Source organism: Carlito syrichta, unplaced genomic scaffold (assembly GCF_000164805.1).
Source record: "Carlito syrichta isolate Samal-C Ts95f unplaced genomic scaffold, Tarsius_syrichta-2.0.1 Scaffold254036, whole genome shotgun sequence".
NCBI classification, from domain to species: domain Eukaryota; kingdom Metazoa; phylum Chordata; class Mammalia; order Primates; family Tarsiidae; genus Carlito; species Carlito syrichta.
Genome location: NW_007198132.1, coordinates 479,462 through 505,491, shown reverse-complemented (window position 1 = coordinate 505,491; position 26,030 = coordinate 479,462). Strand labels below are relative to the sequence as shown.

General features: G+C 35.7%; 1 protein-coding gene across 5 annotated transcripts in view; it reads right to left on the bottom strand.

Moving 5' to 3' along the window:
- Window positions 1-26,030, bottom strand: part of MICU1 (mitochondrial calcium uptake 1) — a 198,374-nt gene that overhangs the window by 144,957 nt on the left and 27,387 nt on the right. For 3 of the 5 annotated variants that reach the window (XM_008052026.2, XM_008052028.2, XM_008052029.2), the window contains exon 4: window positions 12,649-12,692. In XM_008052026.2, the coding sequence (XP_008050217.1) occupies window positions 12,649-12,692 (44 nt within the window). Of the gene's footprint in view, window positions 1-3,143; window positions 3,156-12,648; window positions 12,693-26,030 lie in introns of all 5 variants that reach the window. The other 2 variants (XM_008052027.2, XM_021709539.1) reach the window with 1 other exon arrangement.

The following is a 26,030-nucleotide window of genomic DNA, read 5'->3' as shown; positions in this document are numbered from 1 at the left end:
AATGTAAAAACAATCTCAAGTACAACTTTTGAAAAATAAGGCAATGTAGTAATTTCACCATCTCTCATTTGGAACAAACTATTACAAGCAAAAATATATCATAAGAAAAAGAGTTTTTCACTTTGAGGATCACTGTCCATAACCTTGATTTACACTGTTTTAGTAATTATCACTTCCCTGGAGACTCTTTAGGTAAAGAATTTTTAAATTAACTTCGAAACCAAACATTTACAGATATCCCTTGAACACTTCTGGTCACTCAAGACATATTAATAATTTAAAAATTATACTTTGAATATTATTCTATGCTAGGCACTGTGCTAGGCACATCATATTTCCTCTCTTTTAAGTTCTCCCTGTGATTGAAAGTAGGTGATATGATTATCTGAATTTTACAGATAAGAAAACTCAGGTTGAGAGAAATTAAATAAGTAGCCCAGAGTAACAATGTTACTAAGTGGTAGGAGAGGCCACGGTCTGACTTCAGAGTCCATGTAATGAATCATTATGTTATACTGCATCAATTGCACAGGAACACACTCTATCTATAGTTACAACTCCTGATAATGTTAATGAGAAGTGAACATTTTTGAAGGAGTTCACTAATGTACAATATCTATCTTGGTGCTTAGCATGTATCAGTTAAGTTAACCTGAGGTTGAAGAGGAAAGTCTGAGCTAATGATACAGCTGCACATTTTTTTAATACCTTCACTTATTCAAATACACACTTTAATCATTTTCAAAATGTACACCACTTCAAGAATGTTCTTTATATTCTTTGAAATTAATAAGTGCTAGATTAATCTGTAATTGGCAGAGTTTTCAAATTTAGAATGTTAAAAAATGCTTAAGCCAAAACAAACATGCAAGGCAAGAATTACTCACACATTCTCTACAACCAAAGACTGTAAATAGATGTTTAGGCTAAGTTGAGAGCCCATTTTATCAAAATAGAAGGAGAAATAACTTGTTTACTATAGCTTTTATAGAACTTTGTTTATGTGACCTTAAAACATGCTGGAGTGTTTCTTATTAAAATAATAATTAAAAAGTTGTTAGGTTGGAACTAAAGAAATTCCTCTTATCCCAAAGTGAATTTCAAAGTTTGTTTTACAATGAAAAGCTAAACATGAAGGTGCTAGAAATGTAATGGTTAGTCATGTTTATGTTTTCAAATCAACAATAAATCAAATGGGTTCACTGATCCCAAATTGAAACACAACATAATCTAAAAAAAAAAAAAATTACTTAAAGACATCTTAATGAGTCTGAATATTTAAGACAACCATGTAAACTACACCTTCCTTCGAAGTACATAATGATTATGTTATCATTTATATTCTCAACTTGAATAATCTAACTCCTGAGTTAAATAAACAGATTTTAGTAGTGGTGGAACTTAGAGACTGGAAAGAGACAGTATGGATTCTCCTGACACCAGTAATAAGCTGCATCTGAAGAACAGCACTCTATAATACCAAGAAAACAAAATTATTCTGGCCTTTCCATGGGCAATAGAAACTTTGCATGCAAAGGACAAATCCCTGCAAAGAAGCAAGCAAGAAAGCCCTCTTCAACAAAGTAACTGTTGATTGACCTTTGGAAGCTTAAAGGATTCATACTAGTGTCACCAAAATGAGTGATATTTATAAAAGATAAACAATTTTCTCATCAAGAAAATCTCACTAAAAATTTTATTCACAAGATATCCTCAAGAATACAGTAAACGTTATTTTGAATCCTTGATCAAGGATATTAACTTCAATAGTGAAAGTTTAAAGAAGACCGGTGCTCTTTTGTCCCTAATACAGTTGATTACTCCATCCTGCAGATTCCAGAGACTTCCAAACACTCACCTATTCCTACCTCTGTAATCTCCTAACTCTCTAGTAAGGACACCTATCCGAGGTGAGCCATTTTAAACCTTCAAGCCCTAAACCACACAATGATTAGTGGAGAGGAAGAGTGTTAGCTGCCTCCTACAAACTATTCTACCACAATTAGAGAACAGGAAGTGGCTGTCCTCAGTTACAGGTGTTAGCATCTCATCTGATTTACTCTACTTAGCACTCTGCATGATGTTTGTGCCATAACTACTCTAAAACAGAATCCCCAGAATTGGAAACACTGATATATGTGAATTACTTTATAGTATTTGTTGGTTTGTTTCAGAATGCAGTTAGAAGCAACGGTATTTTAAAAATAATCTACTGCACCAATAATAGGATGACTGGTTTGGGGATTTGTTAAGGAGACTACTAAAAATATATTCCATTTTTAAAAACAAGGGAGTACAGAAAAAATGTATTATAAAAATAAAGTGCACCCTGTGGTCTTCACTAATTATTTTAAACTAACAGATGTTCATAATTCCATTTAATTTATATTTTTAAGGCTGCCAACCACCAGAAATGTAAGAGTAATTATTTAAGAAAACGAGTACATTTTAATAATTTACAAACCACAATTAAAGAGTCCAAGCCTTCAAAGATCAATTTAAAAAGCATTTTTAGGAGTGTCCTTGAAAATCTCCTTTGCCAGACTATGAGTATATATTCTTTTCATGGTTTTCTCCGATTGTTTGCTTGCTTTTCCAAGTGCAAGTCATTTAACTCAAAAAAGCAAAATAATAAAATCTTTTCTAAAAGTTCCATTTGTTTCCCCTTAAGCCATTTTATTGAGCAAAGTGTAACTAAGCAACCGCTTGTCTGTATTCATTATATAAGAAATTTCATAAGAAAAAACTCTATTAATTTTTAACTTGAAGTTACTGCTGTCTCATCAGTCCTGTGACTGTTCAAGTAGGAACATCACATCCCAAATAAGATAGTTAAATGGTCCAATTAACTAAGCATCCCTTGTACAATACAGTGATCAAAACAAAGTTACTTGACCTTTTGTGTAACACCTAATGTTAACACTTCCTTTTAAATTTTGCTGGGTAATAAATTCTCAAGGACTTGAGCAGTGTTTGAATTGTTGTACTAAAGACAAAGTATGTTAATTTAAAGTGACAGGAACTGAATCATTCTGAAGGTAGCAGGGAAAGGACATGAGCATGCACTGAACCTTTGTTCCTGAAGCATTACTATGGATTTTGGAGCATTAATTAGTTTAAAGCACATGCTGCTGAGTCAGTACCTGCCAGAAATCCTGATCAGAAGATAAGAAAAGAAAAAAATGACATTGTTTGATTATATTAACAAAGCTCCCAGATCTAATATACATACCACAAAACATAAGATATAAAGAACCAATTAAAGCCTGTAATAACATCACTGAACACCTGGAAACAGGAAGTGAAGAATACACAGAAATGTTTTAGGTATTATCTGCTAGGCACAATAAAACAAAACAAGGATGTCTCATTATTGTTTCATATATATAATATTTTTAAATTTCTTGGTAAATTAGTGGCTTTGCCACTCATTAACATATAGGCAGCCAAAGCTGGATGAATTCAGAGAATCATTAATTAATCTAAGGAATAGAATAGAATGATTACTTTGAAAAAAGTCTCCTTCAAAATAATGTTGTACTAAATAAAGTGCTACACACATAGGCAATTGAAAAAAAGATATCATGAAGGCTGTCACTTGAAGAAACAGTTTAGGCTAGCTAATTTAGCTGGGCACCACTCCAAAATAGCATCAAATACCAAATGTTTTAAAGATTTTTTTTCAATAAATAAACTTCACTGGCCATAAAATAAAATTTGACCAAAACTTACCATCCTTTTCTAACCAAGCTTAATAGCAATAAAAAGATCTTGACTGGAAAAATAGATGCTGTTAGCAATTTATAAGCCTACAGCTAGAATTGACGTGACAGAGGTACAAAGGATTTTATAGTACAGGAGGATAAATCACTGTGAACACAAGACAGCTCATATATGAGAAATCAAACCAGAGGTCTCTCTTTGGTTAATGGGTTAGCTATTTAACCTGGGCCAATTGCTTGCTGCAGAGATAGCACAAGGGGATTTTTACAGCTGACTGAACTGGGAAAGAAAGAACTGGAGAGAATAATTATGCAGAGGGTATGCTAGTCTGTGGCATTTCATACTAACCAAGAAAGAAGATAATATATATGATAGCTGATAACTTCTTTCATATATTGAATAAAGGGTTAAAAATCATGAAAATGGCTATAATTTAACCTATTGTCTCAATTTTACTGAGAAGGTAACTGACACTCAGAGAGGTTAACTGGTCTCTTGCCCAAGGTTGCCCATCAACTATGTGGCAGAGCCTATATTTGAATACATAATAGTCTCGATCCAAGATCTATACTCTTTTCACCCTGCTCTATCACACATTAAGAAGTCCAGCAATCCTTAACACTGTATTTTTCATACCCAATTCAGCATACTTTATAACATCTACTAATCATTTATACACAACTGTCAAATGGAGTACTGGGATACTCAAAATAGAAATGTCTTGTGAAATAGTTCAGACACCAAAGTCAGATTTTTTTTTTTAGGGTTATGGTGTATAAAACAGAACTAAAGATGCTAATTTGATAGAAGAGAAAGAAAACTGAGCAAATGTTTTAAAAGTAACTTAAACAACTTTTAAAAGGAGAAGGAAGATGAGAAAATCTATCACTAAAAATGAAACAGAAAATTCCAGCAGGTGTCAAAGGATTTCCTGAAATGTTGAGTCAGTACCTGAGTTCACATTTGTTATTTAATTACATTCTAAACTTTTGCTCATCTACAAACTGTAATGAGCAGTCCCATTCAAATGATACTATACTTAACAGATAATCAATCAATAATTGAAAGTTAATCGTTTATAAGAGAAACATTGTTTTCTCTACTATCCTGATTACAATGAGCAAAGATCAGGATATTTTTCAAATACAGGAAAATTTTCAAATACAGATGACAGTGCTCACTTAAAAAAAGTAATGGCTTCAAAAAGAAAAAAAAAACCACTGTATATGACTCAGACAAGATGGGTGCTGGGATTATTGGCGTTCAGAGTGGTGTAGCTTTAGACAAGCATCACTTTTCAAAATGCCAACTGGTGCTCATGGTATATGAAAAAATAATAGAGCAAATAACAGTAAAGCTGATATTATTTCTAAGTTCAAGTATTAAATTTATATGCCTCTTATTTTCTTTATTTAAAAGGAAAAGGTATGTGGTTCTCAGATTAACGTGGGTTTCTAGGTGTATTTTATTTAACAAAGCAGAAAAAATTAACTTCAATAACTCTTACCAAGGCCAGGCGCGTTGGCTCACACCTATAATCCCAGCACTTTGGGAGGCCAAGGTAAGAGGACTGCCTGAGCCCATGGGCTCAAGTCCAGCCTAGGCAACTTGGCAAGACTTCATCTCTACAATAAATCAAAAAATTAGCAGGGCATGGTGGCATGTGCCTGTAGTTCCAGCTACTCGGAAGGCTAAGGTGGAAGGATTGCCTGAATACAGCAGGTTGAAGCTGCAGTGGCCGGGAGCGTGCTACAGCCCTCCAGCCTGGGTGACAGAGTAAGACTCCAATTCAAAAACAAACAAACAAATAAATAACTCTTACCAAAAACAAAGTGAAACATCAGTTTTGTTTGGTTTTTTGGGGGGGGCAAACAACATTAAGTAAGGAAGCAAAATAAAAGAATAAAAATTTCTATTTACAAATAGGTCATATAGACAACTTAGATATCTGAAAGGTGGTATACTACAGTGCTTAAGAGGGCAGGCTTTGGGATTAGACCAGCAGTCCCCAACCTTTTTGGCATCAGGACCTGGTTTTGAGGAACACATTTTTTCCCCCAAGAATGGTGAGGGGGAACAAGCATTAGATTCTCATAAGGAACCGACAACTTAGATACTTCGCAGGTGCAGTTCACAATAGGGTTTGTGCTCCAATGAGATCAGTTGCTGTTGATCTGACAGATCAGATGTGTGGCCTGTTTGCAGTCCATGGCTTGGGAATTCAGGACTCCTGGGCTAGACTACCAATTTGGAATCCTGGCTCTACTATTTACTAGCCGTGTGATTTCAGGCTTCTGTATCTTATTTTCTTAAGTGGTTGTGTGGATTAAATGAGTAATTATGCATAAGCCTGGCAAATTAATAAACACTCAAAAAGCTTCAACTGTTATTCTTTTTCATATCATTATTGGTGGTAATTCCCTCATGAGACAAATACAGTCAAGCATTTTTCACTTAGAGATTTCACTTTAAGCCAGAAAAATAAACCACTGACATCTGATGGGTGAAAATGGGATTTTTTTTTTAAGTCAGAGTCTCACTCTGTTGCCCAGGCTGGAGTGCAGTGGCACGCTCACGGCCACCGCAGCCTGGACCCGCTGGGCTCAGGCGATCCTTCCACCTCAGCCTTCCAAGTAGCTGAAACTACAGGCACGTGCTACCACGCCCGGCTAATTTTTTGATTTATTGTAGAGACGAGGTCTCATCAAGTTGCCTAGGCTGGTCTCAAACCCCTGGGGTCAAGCAATCCTCTCACCTTGGCCTCTCAAAGTGCTGGGAATACAGGCTTGAGCCACTGCGCCAGCCAAAAATGGGATTTTTCAAAAGGGCTAAATCATCACCCCAAAATAACATGTAACTTTGAAATATTTGGTGCATTCTCTTGGAATACTTTTTAAAAGCAAGAATTTCCCTACTATATGTATTAAAAAAAGAGAACACAAATGATTCACCCTACTTTAAAGATGGGATCGATAGGGCAAATGAAAACATGGATCACAAGCAAACACAACAAAATTCTATCTATATATTCATACTTATCAACAGAAAAACCTGAATAAATAATTTGGCCAGGAGTGGTGGCTCACATCTATAATCCCAGCTCTTTGGGGGACTGAGAAGGGTGGATCGATTGAACCCAGGATTTTGAGACCAGCGTGGGGAACATAGGAAAATCTCATCTCTACAAAAAATAAAAAAAATTAACCAGGCATAGTGGCATGTGCCTATAGTCCCAGCTACTCGGATGCTAAGGTGGAAGAATCGCCTGAGCTCAGGAGGTCCAGCCTGGGCTACAGAGTGAGACATCAACTCAAAAAGAAAAAAGAAAAAAAAAAATCAATTCTCCAAGAATTTAGACTTGCCTGATTTCAAGTCTCTGGAAGTCAAAAGAGAGAGATGTAGCTAATTAACAACACAATTACACATCACAAGAACACTATAACCTACTATCTAAGTTTGAGCAGAGCAGTTCAAACTAATGTGGAGATTTATTAAACCCTGAAGACTTACATTCCCCCATCTCCTAAATTACATTTTCCCAATCTTCACTACAGATAGGAAATCCCTTAACATGTCAAGGAGTTATAGTATACTTGATCTTATTCCAGATTCTAATTTTATCTGTGATATAAAGTAAATAATTACAAATCAAAGCACCAAGAGTGTTACAGGGAAAAAAAGCATGCCTACATTCTCTTTGGAGAAAACAAAAATTTCCCCCAAAGGAAATGGTATTTTAAAATCCATCTGTCAATATTTTTAAAAGAAATTTTACCTAGTAAGCAAGTAAGAGGACCTGATAACATTAAAACTTTGATTTTCAACTATGACTTCCATTTATTCCTATGCTAATCCTATTTTCTGTTATAAACACTATAATCAGTACTTCTCTTTCTAGGTTTTGATTATACTCTTATCTCTTTACACCTAAATGTGGACAATATTTCATCTTTATTTGGTGTAAAATGTTTTTCTGTTTCTGTGAACAAATATTATTGAAGGTATCAGAGAGGAGAGAAATAATAATTGAGGCAGTATTTCTGAAATGTTGACGGAGAGGCTGGGGGAAGGAGGAATTGATAGGGAAGAAAAAATAACAAATCTATATTCAAAAAAAAAAATATGGTGGAATGATGATACTAAACAATCAGTTTCAAAGGACAATTTGCTGTTACTCGTAAATAGGGTATGAATTTTATAGCTTTTAGAAGAGAGAAGGGGATTACTTCTCAAAAACTGTGGAAACTGGTATTCCTTGCTTATGAAACAATTTTATCTAGATCATGTAATTTTCTACTGTAAGAAAACATGGTGGTGTCTGCTTTGGAGAAACTTGTCTATTACAGTAAGCAATAGGAACAGAAACTGTAAAATACAATTTCTATCTTTGGTTTGTTGAGAAAAAAGGTAAGAGAAAAGGGGAAAATAAAAAAGAATATAAATCACTTGAAAGAAATGACACCAATAAAAGACAGTAACCAAATAATTAAATAAATATTGGACAGTAATATAAATTAAAGGTCTCACTTAAAAATAATTGTTTTATAGGCCAACTAGATGGAAAAATTATAAAAGATGATAAAACATTAAATAAAGAAATAACATAGCTTTAAAGAGATAATCCAAAATTAATGAAATGACTACATGATAAATTATTAGCAGAATAAATGGATACCAGGGGAAGGTGCATTTTAAAAAATCTATGACATATTACATTAAATCAAAAGCCAGACTATATTTTGTATTACCATATCTATAACAGTACTAATAAGCTATTTATATTAATTTTCAAATATCTTCTAAGAGAAAACCAGAACACTTTCAAGCATTAAAGTTTTAAATTTTTAAACCTTTTCTGAATATTTAAAAAAAATTATCATTTATCTACAAAACATATAGTAACCATAGTTGTTACTATTTTTTTTTTGAGTCGGGGTCTCACTCTGTCCCCAGGATGTGCAGTGGCACTCACAGCAGCCTCAACCTCCTGGACTCAGGTGATCCTTCTAATTTATACAAGGCCTGTGATAGTAGTTTAGAAACTCAACAGATGATGCAAGTACCAATAACAACGTATTTTGTATCTTTTCTACAAAGGAAACTGCTAGTATTCTTAGAGTAAAGGATTGGTGTTCATTAACATAAGGTAATAGTGAGCTCTGGAAAAAAAGTCACCACAAAATTCTAAAGCTGTGTAATCAAATTCAGTTTCATTGACTGTCAGTTGAAATAGGAATGTTTCATTTATTTCTTACAGGGAATTTTTTAGTTAATTAAATAAATCAGGAGAAAAGATCACATAGCAAAGCAAGAAATAACTGCCCAATTACTTGTCAATATCAGTTGGGCCACTGTTTTCTATTTTGCGTACGGAGGTTCTATTATTCAGGTACAAATGAAAAACATCCCAGGAAAATTATGCTATTTTTACACTTGTTCTTAATTTCAATGACAAAAAGTTTAATTCAACTAGAAGGCAATAAAATAAGCTAGTGTTTGTTACTGGTCAAATGATGGACTTTATTAAATGGTGTGCTAAAAGCTAAAATGATGGTGGCTAAGACAATGGGAATAATTATTAAAAAAGAGAGAAAGAGGAAGGGAAAAAATTACCCATCTAAAAATCAAAGCAAGCCTAGGGTATTTAGCTTTTTAATTAAACTTCTAGCCATAAAGCCTGAAATTTACTACCATTGCCATACACATCTTCATTTTTTATTTCCATTTTTTTCAGAAAATTGTCTTAGAATTTCTAGAAGCTGTTTCTTAAGTATTAAAACTTTCTGGTTAGGTATGGTGTTTCACACCTGTAATTCCTGCACTTGGGGAGGCTGAGGAGGGAGGATCACTTGAGCCCAGGAGTTTGAGAATAGCCTAGGCAACACAACGAGACCTTGTCTCTACAAAAAAGTAAAAAAATTAGCCAAGTGTGGTGGTGTACACCTATAGTTCCAGCCACTTGGGAGGCTGAGGCAGGGGGATCACTTGAACCCTGGAGTTGGAGGCTACAGTGAGCCATTGATCAGGCTACTGCTCTCCAGTATGGGAAACAGAGTGAGACCCTGACTCAAAAAAAAAAAAAATTTTTTTCTGATTGAGAAAACAAAAGATTCATGAAGATCTAAAGAAAAAAAAATAAGATCGACAATTGAATAAGTACTGACAGTTATAATTATCAAGTGAAGAACTTAATTACAAAAAACCCTAGAAAATCTTTTAAACTAATCAATCACTAAATTAATTTTGCACTTTCATTAGATAAAATTTTAAAACAGGATAGAAACTACTTTCTTACATTTCATATGAAATAAAAGATAGTGTGTAAAGATGTAAACCATAAAAATCCTATTTAAGAAGCTGAACCAGGTCGGGTGTGGCAATTCATGTTTGTAATTCCAGTGTTTTGGGAGGTGGAGGCAAGAGGATCACTTGAGACCTGGAGTTCAATCAAGACCAGCCTGGGAGACATAGTGAGATTCCATCTCCACAAAAAATAAAGAAAACTTGCCAGGTGTGGTGGCATATGCCTGAGTACTGGACACCCAAGAAGCTGAAGTGGGAGGATTGCTCGAGTCCAGGAGTTTGAGGCCATAATTGTGCCACTGCACTCCAGCCTGGGTGACAGAGTGAGACTGTGTCTCTAAAAAGGGGGAAGAAAAAAAGGAAAGAAAAAGCCTATGCTCTTCTCTAAAACAAGACCTCAAGAAAGTCCTTGATGGAGCTCGATGTAGGATTTAGATGAAGAGCACAGCAAAGGGATTCAACGTGCATATCCTAAGGTGGATAGAAGAGAATTCTGGATTGTTCACTCAATGTCAGGGGACAAGGTGGCTGGCTCAGGGTCACTGGCTCAATTCTACATTTCCTTATGTGTGCCTCTAATTCCTCTTTTTTTTTTTTCCAGAACCTATTCTCCTGAGACCATAAAGTTAACTTTCATATGCCTGACTTTCATGTAAGTCATACTTTGAAACATTTATACACTGATATTCCTAAAACTCACCTTTCCTACTCTAATTTCAGAATTTATCCTTCAGGGTACAAATAAACATTTGCAACCATAGCCTGTTTAGCCTGCTTTCCAAACACTGAAGCACTGCCATTTTCTTCTCTACAGTAAGGCAGGTATTCTTCAATGTTTTATTGTATTTTACTCTTGCTATTTTATAAAAATAAGTGGGAAGCAAAAAAATACTAATGATAAAAAATATAGAGTTCATACATTTAATACAATTGAAACAAAGATGCTCATCATTTATGCCAAAAACTGCAAATTTTTAGTAACAAGTGGATCAAATGGTTACTGGGTCACAACAGGAAAAAATTAAAGAGCATATATGAAACATGAGTTATATGAACATGTTAATCTGCTGTTCAACTTGTACATATTCAACTTCTCTACATGTCCTAAGGTTTACACATATGTATGACAAGAGAGAAGTAAATTTTTATGCCACTCTGGATTCTTTCAGTGACCAAAAAGTTATTTGTTAAATTGAATTTGCTATAAGGTACTACTTAATGAGTAGTACTACTTAATGAGTCACACCTCCACCAAGGAATACTTAAATTGACTATTGTAGTTGACTTTTTGCAAGTCACCAAACATGTACTATTGCTTCCTATGTCCGAGCCTATGCTTAACTCTGAGTGACAAAAAAACAGGTAAGAGAGGAGCTGGATCTGTTAGAGATTCTGAAATCAGACCATGATATATCAGTGTATATGATAACTCCTCACATTGGATAGGATACTTTATTGTAGATAAAGCAGAGAAACCAAGGATCAGAGAAGTGTGGCTGTCCCAAAGCAGAGTTAGGACTTTGAGTCTAGGTCTCCTAACATCTAGCGCAGCGACCTTTCCTTTTGATCATTCGTTCTTTTAGAATATGTGACTTTAAAAAGACAATGTCCACAGATGGAGACATTTTAGGCTTTGTGTCATCTAAATGGACAAGGTAACTTTTAGGCAGGGTACCATAGCTGAGATCTCTCAAATCTTAAGGCAGCTATTCATTCTCTTCTCTTGTGTAAAAGAGCTGAACACTTATGTCTTCACCTGACCAGGGTGTGAAGTTTTTTGTAGTAATGCAGGCATTGGCACATTCCTGCAAAATCAGTTTCAACTAACCCTGACCTCTCCCCATCTAGACCCTCTTTTGTGATCCTGCCTTTTCCAGCCACTCCATGATTTGCCTTCTGATTTCCTTTTCTTTGTGCTTTGTAGAGCCATGTCTGGCTCGCTCTTCTTTCTGATGTGCTTTCTTCATCCTCGTTAAAATTGCCCCTTTACTTTTCTTTCTGACCCTGTGTAAAATTTTCTTTTTCTTTTTGGAGAATTTAGCCTGAAAGGGAAAAACATGTTTAACTGACTGCTTTATGAAATAATAAGACTGAAAGTTTCCTTTTCTGAAGCTAAAACTTATTTATATTATTTATTTAACTATAAAGAATTGAAAGTAAGTATAAAGCAAATATATGCATATTTGGAGTATTCTTAATAATCATTACAAAAGCACTATAAAGACTTCTGCAATTTTTTATTTAAGAATTATTGCTATATATTATCAGAAAGTTTGAAGAAGATCAGATTAGATAAGTGTTCTATAACAAATGCGAATGTAATACAGGGACGCTTACTGACTTTTATGAAGACTATTGAATTAACATTTTAAAGTCAACAAACACTGAATTAGCCCTTAATATATATAGCAGGCAATTCATGAAAGTTACCTTACATGGAAAAGCACAGAATCTTCTTGATTCTTTCTGTAGAAACATTTGAAGGCACAGACCTCCTAATTTAACCTTGTTTTTTTGATAAGAGAAACAGGTATTCACGAATTTCTCATACATAATTACAGAGAAACTTTAAAATCTTCTTAGAATAATAGGATATATACATAAATGTCATAGCTTGCTCACCTTTCCATCAAAGCGTTTTATTATATACTGATCCAGACCCAAGTCTGTAAAAGAGAAAAAAATAACACTTAGCCATTGATTATAACTCAAGTGAAATATATAAAATGGAAGCTTTCAGTTTTGTTTCAAAACCTTCAGTTAAAAGTACTAGATGTTGGCTATGTTGACCACCGCCTTGAGCCTTTTCCCACATCCATGGTCAACCCCACCATGTTCTTTGACATTGCTGTCAATGGCGAGCCCTTGGGCCGCGTTTCCTTCAAATTGTTTGCAGACAAAGTTCCAAAGACAGCAGAAAACTTTTATGCTCTGAGCACTGGAGAGAAAGGATTCGGTTATAAGGGTTCCTGCTTTCACGGAATTATTCCAGGGTTTATACGCCAGGGTAGTGACTTTACACACCATAATGGCACTGGCAGCAAGTCTGTCTATGGGGAGAAATTTGATGATGAGAACTTCATCTTGAAGCATATAGGTCCTTGCATCTTGTCCATGGCAAATGCTGGATCCAACACAAATGGTTCCCAGTTTTTCATCTGCACTACTAAGAGTGAATGGTTGGATGGCAAGCATGTGGTTTTTGGCAAGGTGAAAGAGGGCATGAATGTTGAGCAAGCCATGGAGGGCTTTGGATCCAAGAATGGCAAGACCAGCAACAAGATCACCATTGCTGACTGTGGACAACTCTAATAAATTTGACTCGTTTTATCTTAAACTACCAGATCATTCCTTCTGTAGCTCAGGAGAGCACCCCCTCCATCCCATTTGCTCGCAGTATCCCTATAATCTTTGTGCTCTCGCTACAATTCTTTGGGTTCCATATTTTCCTTATTCCCTTCCACATCTAGTTGAATTGCAGAGAAAAAAAACCTAAATAACAACAACACAAAAGTACTAGATGTTTAGCCATGACATTTATTCAAAGGTCATAGGAATGAATATTTTGCCTCACTTTCAAACTCAAAGTATGAGTGCTAAAAGACACCAATACTTTTATTTTACATATCAAGAAAGTAAGGTTATGAGAAGTTAAGCAGAGTAAAAGCTGCATGTGCAAACCTATTCAACAATATAATCAAACTAGAACTCTGGACTTCTCCCAAGATGGTGCTGTTTTCATTACATCAAGGTGCTATATTACCTCTAATTAAGAACAAGAAAGAGTTCTAGACACTTAAAATTTTGATTACCTATCACTCTTTTTTTTTTAGTCGGAGTCTCATTCTGTCGCCCGGGCTGGAGGGCAGTGGCACACTCATGGCCACCATAGCCTCAACCTGCTGGACTCAGGTGATCCTTCCACCTCAGCCTTCCAAGTAACTGGGACCACAGGTGCATGCCACCATGCCCAGCTAATTTTTTTGATTTATTGTAGAGACAAGGTCTCACCAAGTTGTGCAGACTGGTGGGCTCAAGCAATCCTCTCACCTCTGCCTCCCAAAGTGCTGGAATTATAGGCATGAGCCACCGCACCCAGCCCTATTTTTAATATACTGTCAAAAAAAGAAAATAAGGTAACATTCCAGACTACTGAAAAAAAGACAGCATGACAGCAAACAGAAAATACAAGAGAGAATTACAGAAAAACAGAGATTTAATCCAAGAGATTTAATATCCTACAGAACATTTTGTCATTCAGAAATAGGGAGGAAATAATTCAAAAAAGATTAGCAATAATTTGCTCAAAACTAAAGGAGACAAACTAAGATCTTACACCAAGTGTTCCAAGCAAGAAGAACAAAAACTACCCACACTTCAGTGTATGCTTGTGAAATTTCTGAATACCAAGGATAAGAAAATCCTAAAGGTTTCCAGAAAATAAAATAAAAAAAATCAAACTTCCTGGTTCCTTAAAAAGGAATGACATCAGACTAGAATCAGATGTCTCAGAAGTAAAACTTGGTATACCAACTAAGGAAGATACATATTTACTAACTGCAGTGGCACTGCCTAACTGAAATATGAGTAACAAATACAAGTCACACATGTAATTTATTTATTTATTTATTTTTGAGTTGGAGTCTCACTCTGTCACCCAGACTGGAGTGCAGTGGACGCTCCCGGCCACCGCAGCCTCGACCTGCTGGGCTCCGGTGATCCTTCCGCCTCAGCCTTCCAAGTAGCCAGAATTACAGGCATGCGCTACTACGCCCGGCTGATTTTTTTATTTATTGTAGAGATGAGGTCTTGCTGCCCAGGCGGGTCTCGAACCCACGGGCTCAGGCAATCCACTCACCTCAGCCTCCCAAAGGCGCGGGATTACAGGCTGAGCCACTGAGCCCGGCTCACATGTGCAATTTAAAATTTTCTAACAGTCATCTTTAAAAAGGTAAAAAGGATGAAACTCTGTCATTTGAGGCAACATAGATGGAACTGGAAGATGTATGTTAAGTGAAATCAGCTAGGAACAGAAAGTTAAACACTGCATGTTCTCACTCATATGTGGAAGCTAAAAAAAGTTTATCTCTTAGAAATAAAAAGTAGAACAGAGTGTACTAGAGGCTGGGAAGGATAGGGGAAAGGGGAGGATTGGGGAAGATTTATTAAAGGATACAAAATTACAGCTAGATAGGCGAAATAAGCTCTTTTTTGTTCTGTAGCATTGTATAATTAACAATACAGCATTTCAAATAGCTAGAAGAAGGACATTCAATGCTTTCAACGCAAAGAAATGATAAATGAAAGGAAGAATATTTTAATTACCCTGATCTGATCTCTATATATTAATGTATCAAAACATCGCTATGCAGTCCATAAATATGTACAATTATTATGTCAATTAAAAATTAACATTAAAAAATTTAAAGGTAAGAAGAAACAAGCAAAATCAATTTTAATATTTTACTTAATTGAATATAACCAAAATAGTATCGTTTTAAGTAGTAAACAAGAGAAAATATTGAGATATTTTACTTTCTTTATATTAAGTTTTCAAAATTGGGGGGTGTATTTTATAATTACAATACATCTCAATCTCAATTCAGACTTGCCACATTTCTTTTTTTGGGGGGGGTCAGAGTCTCATTCTGTCACCCAGGCTGGGGTGCAGTGGCATGCTCATGACCACTGCAGTCTCGAGCTGCTGGGTTCAGGCAATCCTTCTGCTTTAGCCTCCCAAGTAGTTGGAAATACAGGAGTGCGCCACCATGCCCAGTTAATTTTTTGATTTATGAGACGAAGTCTCACCATGTTGCCCAGGCTGGTCTCAAACTCCTATGCTCAGGCAATTCTTGTACCTCAGTCTCCCAAAGTGCTGTGATTGAAGGCGTGAACCACTGTGCTTGGCAGACTGGCCACATTTCAAGTGCTCAATAGCCACATGTGGCTAGTGGCTTCTGCACTGGATAGCACAGATTTTAAGCTATCAAGGTAATCTCAGAAAAACTCAAAACTTAACCTAAAATTTTAAAAGTGGTTACTTTTGTAACATAAACTGGGGGGGAATCAAGAAGATGGAACAGATTTATGTTTTTAATGTTATGCTCTTCATTATAGCTTAAAAATTGGGGGAGGTATGTATTGGCACTAACTGAGAACTCTTGTCATTTATAAGCAAATACTGACATGCAGTAGGTCAAGAGTTTCATAATTTCAAGTTGAAAGAAATTATTATTTCACCTAGTAATATTTTGATTTCTCTAGACTAGATCAGTTTTTAAAGTATCTGGAAGTGGAATGTGGGCGGATAAAGTGGTTCAAGCTATCCTCCCTTACTACTCCTCTAGAGATTCTAACAGGTCCAATTACTGGGGGTAGGGAAAGCATGGAAAATGAAAGTAGAAAAAATAGTATGTATAGTTTGAAAATGATACTCAGATGACTTCCATATGACATGGTTTCCCTTTCATTTGGCTACCCAAATCCTTTAATCCCAGTTTAGAAACACCAAATTCTAGCTATGTTGTTTTTGTAAGGTGCTTCTTTCAATTCTTAAACTTTTCTTCAAAGAATTTTTAGTCATTTAACGTTCATACTGTGAAGTAAGCACTATCTTTGCCTTTTTATTAAGGAGAAAACTGAGACTCAAAAGGGTTAAATGACGATATTCTGATTTTTAAGTCTAGAGATCTTTTAATTATGGCAGTTGCCTCTTTTCTTGAGTTTACACCAAAAGTAATGTAAAAATACACAAATAGAACTGTCTCAGTTTAAGTCTCACAGTGAGGATTTAAAAGGAGACTTTTGTTTTGAAGACAACAGCAAATGATTTTGTCAAACTCATTTTGTCAGAAGACACAAGGGCAAATGAATGAAATATATCATTTTGAGATCTATAAATTAGAATCTAGGTAAATGAAAACTGAATAATTTTAGTTAAGAAGTCCCAGTTATCTCTCAAAACTTTAGAGATTCGGTTTTTTAACACTTAAACATAACCTAAACATTTATTAAAATGATATTTTTCAACAATGCAAGCTAACGTAAGCTAGCAAAAGAAAATATAGTTCTGGTTTGTCAGGTATGAGAGATACTACTAACTTAGCTTTATCTTCTGTCTTAATAATCACTGCGATAAGTTTTATTATTTAGTTGGCATTTTTGTAGGTCTTGAAATAGGTACTGTACAAATATCACTTCATTTTATCTCAATTTTATAAATGAAAAAATTAAGATTCAGAAATATTAAATAAAATGCCTAAGATTACTGACCTATATTTCCACTTTCTTATAATTATCTTCATGCACTCCTGTCCATTTCATCTTAAATTCCTTTGATAATTATTCTGCTTACCCCTTAAATACTCATACTACTTGGAATTTCCTCCTTGGATCCCAACTCTTCTCATTTATGCTCTTTGTCACACTAAATTAATTACAAAGTCAAGACGCCTAGTAGACTCAAAACAAAAGGATAAACTAAACTGAAAAAAAAGAAAGAAAAAATCAAGCTGCTGAAAATAAAAGAAAAAGAAAAGCTTTTTGAAGTAGCCAGTTTACAGTGCTGAAAGAAAAGAGTTTCAACCCAGAATTCTTTATCTACGTGAAAATATCCTTCAGGAATAAAGACAAAATAAAAGTATTCTAACATGAAGGAAAACTTAGAGAATTCATCACCTGCTCTAAAAGACATTCTAGTATTTGGGGGCGGGGGGGACGGTGGTAGAAATGGCACCAGAGGGAAACCTGGAATTGACAAGATTAAAACAAAAAAACTTAAAAAATAAAAAAAGAGCAACAGAAATAGCTATATATAGATAAGATTTTCTCCTTGTAAGTTCTTTATATATAACAGTTGAAATACAAAATCAAAACAATGTCTGGTGGAGTCTTCAATGTGTACAGATACAATACATAGGCCACTACAACATGAAGTGGGAAGGGACCTATACGAAGGTAAAATATCTACATTCTGCTTAAAGTAGTAAATTATAAATTCTCAATAGACGTTATGTATATTATAATCTCTACAGCATCTACCAAAATAAAGATACACAAAGAAATACAGTTACAAAGGGAAAGATCAATTAAAATGATATATACTAAACAACAGTCAAATAATTCAAAAGAAGGTAGGCAAGGGGGGCTAAGATAACATGAAACAGAGTGGGAAATAAGGAAAAAAACCAAATATAATGGTGGACCTAACCCAAACATATTAACAGTTAGATTAAATATAAATCATCTAAAGACATTAATTAAAAGGTAGATTGTCATATTGGATAAAAGGTAAGATTCAACTAACATAAGAAACATGTTTTAAACATAATTATATGGGTAGGCTACAAGTAACAGTATGGAAAAAAAATATCATGAGAAAACCAATCAAAAGAAAAATAGAACGGTTACTTCAAATACTGTATAAGTATGTGCTTTTTATTTTATGTGAATTATACCTCAGTAAAAAAGTTAAAAACAGATAGATCAGGCTCGGTGGCTCAGCCTGTAATCCCAGCACTTTGGGAGCCTGAGGTGAGTGGACTGCCTGAGCCTGCAGGTTTAAGACCTGCCCAGGAAACTTGGCAAGACCTCACCTCTACAATATATCAAAACTTAGCTGGGCGTGGTAGCATGTGCCTGTAGTTCTGGCTACTTGGAAGGCTGAGGTGGAAGGAGCGCTGGAGCCCAGCACGTCAACACTGGGGCACTCCAGCCTGGGCGACAGAGTGAGACTCCAACTCAAAAAAAAAGAAAGAAAAAACAAGCAGATAGTACAAGCCATCAAGGAGAAGACAGATACATTTGAAAATATCGACAAATTCTGTACTTTAAAAATTACGATAAACAAAATAAAAAGGCCCAGACTAGAAGATATCTGCAATGCATATAACAGATTTCAATAGAGAATATATAAAGTACTATTACTAATTAAATAGAAAAATGAGCAGAGATCATAAATAAGAATTCATAGAAATGGCAATATAAGTACTCAATACCATGTAGAGATAAGCCTCACTTGTCGTTAGTGAAATGCAAAATAAAACCACAAAGATACATTTGAACTTTAAAATACTTTAAAATGTGGAGCTTTGTGTTGTACTTAACATAAAAAAAAGTATGAGAAATGTAGCAGTCATGCTACAGTAATAACCTTAAAATCTCAGTGGCTTACAACAATGAAGACTTATGTATTGTTCATGCCACATATCTATCATAGCTGTGGCTCTACTCCACATAATATTAATCTGTGTCCCAAGCTGATAGGAAAGGGCCTCTATGTGAGAGGCAACAGATCATGGAAAACCACAGGCTAACCCTTAAATCTTTTGCTTTAACGTAAACATACATATCATTTATTCTTACATTTCAATAGTCAGAGGAAATCACAAGGCCAAGTTCAGTGTCAATTTAAGGGATAAATAAAACTATCCCCCATGGAAAGGCAATAAACATATGTGAATGTTACAGACTTCAACATAAATTATAAACACCAAAGTAAGTGAAATGAAGCTGTAGGAGAAGTATGGGGTTTTCAACCATAACTGTAAAATTTTATTTCCAAAATAATTAAAAGTGAACATCTGAAATACATATGGCTAACTGCTAAAATCTGAGAAAATGAAATCATAGCTACAAGAGTGTTATCTATTATTTTCTATAGTCCCTGTATATTTGAAAAAAATTAAGCATAGTTTGATACCTATATAAGTTGGTTTCATCTCTATATATAAAAGAAAGAGGAAAGGGAAGTGGGGAGAGAGAAGAGGAAAGAGGGGAAAAGGCAAGGCTGCCCAAAAGCACAAAGCTATTGCACAGTAATGGAATATAGTTACCACTACTAATCTATACACTTAAAAATGATTAAGATGGTAAATTTTATGTGCTTTTTGCCACAATTTTTAAAAGAATACCTAAGCAACTGCTAACATGGTGGTCTCCTCCCATCCCCCCTGAAAGAAGTTCGGCGCCAGTAATGACTCCACACCCGGCCAGGACCAAGAGATTTATTAAAGTGGCAGTTACAAGGAAAAAGGGAAAGGGTCTGTGGAGAGAGAGAGAGAGGAAGTGGGAGAGAGCTGCAGAGAGAGAGAGAGCGACAGAGAGAGAAAGAGAAAGAAACCGAGAGAGAGAGTTGCGGGAGAGGGCTGCAGAGAGGGAGAGAGAGAAAGAGAGACTGAGAGAGAATTGCGGGGAGAGGGCTGTATTATGCTCCAATTGGAGGAGCTGCATGGGAGTGGGGTGGGGCCAATGCCATGTTATGGTCCTATTGGACGCATAACAAAGCTGGATACTGATTGGAGGCTTGCAGGTTTGAAATTGACAGGCAGGGGAAGTTTGAAATTGGGGCGGGAAGGTTTGAAATTGACCCATGGGGAGGTTTGAAATTGGCACGCACTGGGAATTGTGCTCACAGAAGCCGGGAGCGAGGGCCTTTGTTGTCTGGTGTGTCAGCGCCATTTCGGGAGCCGCCCCTCTGGTCGCTTCCTGCACCTTTCACCCCCTTTCAAAACATTATGCCTTTCTCATGTCAAATCTCTACCTTTTATCACCTGCTTGGACAACCAAAGTCACTTAAACACAAGCTATCCTAGCATTAAAATAAGCCAGTACACCAAGAAGAAAACAGAAACAATAAACATGCCATCTCTGCCTAAATATGAAAATTGGTCCAAGCTAAGGAAATTTCACTACTTCAGGTAATTTTTCCATACATCTTTAGTAAATTTAACCATTTTTGCTTTGTTCAAAGACCAAAACTATTAACTTGAATTGTCACAAGTAGCTGTGTAATGTATTTGCAGAAATTGTGACTGACACCAAAACTTCAAGGCATTTCATGAAGCCTGTTTTCTCTGGCTCACACACTGTTATAGAACATATGCTATATAATTAAATTATATCATATCATATTATACTAAAACATCTGGAAGAATAAGAGTACCACTTCAGTCTTAAGTGTTAATGCTTGTCTGTTCTTCAGTCAGAGTCCAGAGTCCGAATGATCAAATCTTAGCTTATAGTCTATAAGATTTTATAAGCAGTCTGTAACTATGTATTTCTTGGCCTTTACTAAGTGTTAGTCTTCTAATAATCAAAAATGGTTCCATTTCAGATCTCAGCAATATCTCACATATATTTAATTTTGGGGTGCCATCCTGATACACTGAATTGATATGCAAAGGTCATGAAATTATGATGGTTGATGAATCTAGGTCACAGTGGTTATCAGATATCCAAACCCAATAATTTTCTCTGGATAAAACTACTATGACTGGTCAGTTATTTCTGTAACTATAACAGATCCAAGAACTAATTTAGTTCTTCCTATTTGATCTTCCAATTTTACTTCAACCCACATTTTCCCACTTAAATCATGTTCATCAAATGCTTTAAAGTCGTTCACAGCAGCAGTTTAATCCAAACACTAACACAATAACAAGAATAGTAGGAGGGAGCTAACATTTACTGAGCACTTCTTACGTTTAAGATACTGTGCTTAAAATATATTATTATCTCTACAATCTCATTTTACTCTCTCTCCCTAACAAGTAGAATTTGGCAAACTATAGTCCTTGGGTCAAATGTAGCCAACCCACTGTGTTTTCTTTTTGTTTTACAGCCCTGGAGTTAAGAATGGTGTTTACTATTTTGTCTCTTGGGCTGCAAAGCCTAAAATATTTACTATCTGGTCTTTTAAGAAAAAGTTAGTTTTCCTCTGGTATAAAGGCACATCAGTGGGCATCCAAAAGAAATTAATATTCAGTTTTCAGAACCTTTGTATTAAAAACTCAAGATAATATATGACATTGATTTCTAGAAAAAGAATACCACAACTCACATATTACATGTAAATACAGTCCACGTTTAGTTTCACATAATGCTCTAAAGGGTAAGCAAATATTTACTGTAAAAGGACAAATAGTAAATATTTCAAGTGTTGTGGGCCACATACAGTCTCTATTACAACTACTCAACATTCTTAATGTAGCTGAAAAGCTGATATACATAAATGAATGGGTACGGCTGTGCCCATACATTCTTTTTATTTGAATTTCCTGTAATTTTCATGTGATTTTTTTTCACTCATTAAAAAATGTAAAAACCATTCTCTGCTCATGACTGTACAAAAACAGTTGGTGGTTGGTTGTAGATGGCCAACCCCTGCTCTATAATAAGCAGTAATGCAAGAGATTAAAAATAAAAGTAGAACATAAAGAACTTTTACTAAAGGAACTTACCTTGTTGGGGAGAAAACATTAGTATAAAAATGTTTTTAAAATATATTCACTGTTTACAAAGTATAAAAATCTGTATCTCCAAAAGAAAGTGCTCTAGGTATGACTATCACTGAGGGCATGAACGGGCATCCTAGAGAGAATTTGGAGTCCAGGACAAGTAAATAACAATGTGATCTGCGTTTCCCCCTTTTCATCTCTCATGTAGACAGAATCACATCAAGATAAATAGGGTCAGCCAGTTGGATACGGTAGAAAGGAAATAGAGATCCTCTTTGCAATAGAGCATGCTTTGCTCCAACTGAAGCTCAAGTTTTTCTACATAGAACTTTAAATTCTCCCTGTGCCACTGTTTCCCCAAATCACTGGCTAGCTATCCAGAGCTGGTTACTACAATAGCAACAGTCAGCCACTCACAGCCCAGAGCCTGAAGCAACTGCTGATTTCACTATACTCACGGATGGCAATGATATCCAGACTTTACAGAAAGAGAGATGAGATGTAGTCAAGTCACACAGGATATTTTCTCCCTTTTAATGCCCTTCCTACTTAACTATGACTACTCTAAACTTTTTTGATATTCAGTATAAAAGTATTCTTATTCATCTTTCACTCTAAAGTTCATCAGTTCTATACTCATCTTAAAACTGCTTAATTTTAGTGCTTCATGTAGTCTGTGCTTCAAGATTATTTTTGAACTGTTCTAAAACTAAAACTTATAAATTTAGATCTGTTGGGTATCCTGGGATACAGTATGTGTCAAAGACATGACACAATAAAGTTGAAATATGAGCTACTGGCTAGAGTCCAGTCCATCTGATGACAGAAATTCAAGCTACAAAAAAGCTACAGTCTTGCTTTTTTCTTTATTTCAAATCATATAGGAATAATATATATTTTACTTCTGCTGCATCAAAACTTGTGGAAATTCCTGTTCATGAGTGAATAAAAATGAACCCAAATTTCCCACTGAATTTCATTTTAATATATCAGAATTTCCCCTCATGATTATCATCTTAGAAGGAAGTAGACAGTATTCTGGATTTTTATGAAAATCAGGAATGTGCTTAGCATATTATAAATTTAGTAACTAGGCCAGGTGCAGTGGCTCACACTTGTAAACTCTTTGGGAGGCCAAAGTGGGAATATTGCTTGAGTCCAGGAGTTTGAGACCAGCCTAGGCAACATAGCGAGACCGTGTCTCTACAAAAAAATTTTAAAAACTAGCTGGGCATGGTGTGATACACTTGTAGTCTTGGCTACTCAGAAGACTGAGACAGAAGGACCACAGAAGGCCAAGGCTGTGGTGAACTGTGATCATGACACTGCCCTCCAGTGTGGGCAACAGAGTGAGACCCTGACAAAAAAGGAAGGAAGGAAAGAAGGAAGGAAGGAAGGAAGGAAGGAAGGAAGGAAGGAAGGAAGGAAGGAAGGAAGGAAGGAAGGAAGGAAGGAAGGAAGGAAGCTACCTTAGTAACTATTCTGTTCATGTAATAGGCCTTTCAATAATTACAAAAGATTGCAAAGTAAAATGCAAGAATGTATGAAAGCAATTAGAATATGTAATGATTCCCAAAGGGATAAAAATAATCTTCCTTATATGATGAAATAATCTTTAGTGACCTGTCTAAAGTCTTGCTTCATTTTTACTGTCAAACTGGAAGCAAAACACATTCTTATAAGATTTTACCTGGACAGTAGAAATATTCTAACAGTAACAAAAATATTTTACTGTCATAAAAACCAGGAATATATCTTGAGATCCTCTTTTGTCTACACGCAAGTCTTTTACTTTCTTCCTTCAATATTTCACAAAACAAGTGCTAAAGCTAATTAAAAGAGCTCTAAATTTAAAGTTCAATGTAATTAATAATAAGTTGTATATCTCTTTACTTTTTTCCTGATTATAAAAGACTGTTCATGGCTAGGCTCGGTGGCTCAGCTTGTAATACCAGCACTTTGGGAGGCTGAGGCTAGTGGATTGTCTGAGTCCATGGGTTTGTCAGCAGCCTGGACAACTTGGCGAGACCTCATCTCTATAATTAAAAAATCAAAAATTAGCTGGGCGTGGTGGTGCGTGCCTATAGTTTCGGTTATTTGGAAGGCTGAGGCAGAAGGCTCGCTGAAGCCCAGCAGGTTGACGCTGGGGTAGCTATGAGTGTGTCATGGCACTTTAGCCTGGGCGACAGAGTGAGACTCCAACTAAATAAAAAAATTAAAAAAAAAAAAAGACTGTTCATAAGGGTAGGAATTTCTCTGTTTTACTAATTACTGCATCCCCTTCACCTAGAATGGTCTCTAACCCATCACTATCAATAAGTACTTGTTGAATGTGTATATAAAAAGATTATAAGGAATTAAAGGAACATATGAGGAAGAATAAAATAATTCCTTATAATTTCATCATTCAGAGAGTTAACATTTTGGCATTTTCCTTTCCAGTTGCTTTCTACGTATTTTTTATGTGGGTGACATACAAAGGATAGAGAAACATGTTAAATAACACCTAGGAGTGCAATCAGTAACATTCAGAATGTGGAGCATTCCATAATACAAATCACCTACATTCTTCCACAAATAAATGGTGTCTAGTTAGGTTTCCTAAAAAAGCAGGGAATTGGCATGGAAGGACTGAGAAAAGTTGTTTGACTTTTCTGTTTCCCTCCTGTTTAGGATGGAAACTCAATTAAAGGGTGTGTTACCAAGTAGATTGCTGCTGTAGATAACCAGGGCTCAATTTCCCCAGTTCATCTGAGAGACCATGTTGTCTATATATCAGAATTGCTAACCAATTCCCAGCAAAGAGTGTTCACTCCTTTGCACCTCCAATTGTCTGCACATGCTGACATGGTTGAGTGTGCTCCTACAGGTATCCCGTGCTACAGCAGCAGAGATGCCCTAAAGCAGAAAGCAATAGGTGCACAGTGTAGCTGAGGTTTCATCCTGTCAGGCTACATCTCTATAGCAGTAACTGCCACAGTAACAGCCTGAGGAAAAAACTGAAGTGAGAAATGTGAGACAACACATATACATGTCTTGCATAAATGGCAAGAAAAAAATTAAAAAGAAAATACCTCTAGATAAAGGAAGACTTAAGAGATACACCAATCAAATGCAGTGTGGACGTTGATCTAAACAAATCAACTATAAAAAATATTTTTTAGATAGGAAAATATGAACAGTGCATGGATATTTGCTATTAAGAAATGACTGCAGCCAGGCTCGGTGGCTCAGCCTGTGATTCCAGCACTTTGGGAGGCTGAGGTGAGTGGACTGCCTGAGCCCATGGGTTTGAGACCCACCTGGGCAACTTGGCAAGACTTCATCTCTACAATAAATTAGCCAGGTGTGGTAGTGCGTGACTGTAGTTCCAGCTACTTGGAAAGCTGAGGCGGAAGGATCGCCAGAGCCCAGCAGGTTGAGGCTGCGGTGGCCGGGAGCGGCCACTGCACTCCAGTCTGGGCGACGGAGTGAGACTCCAACTCAAAAAAAAAAAAAAGAAATGACTGCTATTTTTTAAATTGTAACTTTTAAAAATTATATTTCAATTTTATTTAAAATTATATGTTCTTATATTTTAGAGAGACACATAGAAGTATTTATAGGTTGTATAATATAACGTCTTGAATTGGCTTTAAAACAATCTGGGGTGAGGAGACTAAGTAAAAGAAGTTATAGATGAAATAAGACTGGCAATGTACAACCCCCCAAAACTCAGAATATATTTATAAAAAGTTGTTTCTTTTTCTTTTTTTTTTTTTTTTTTTG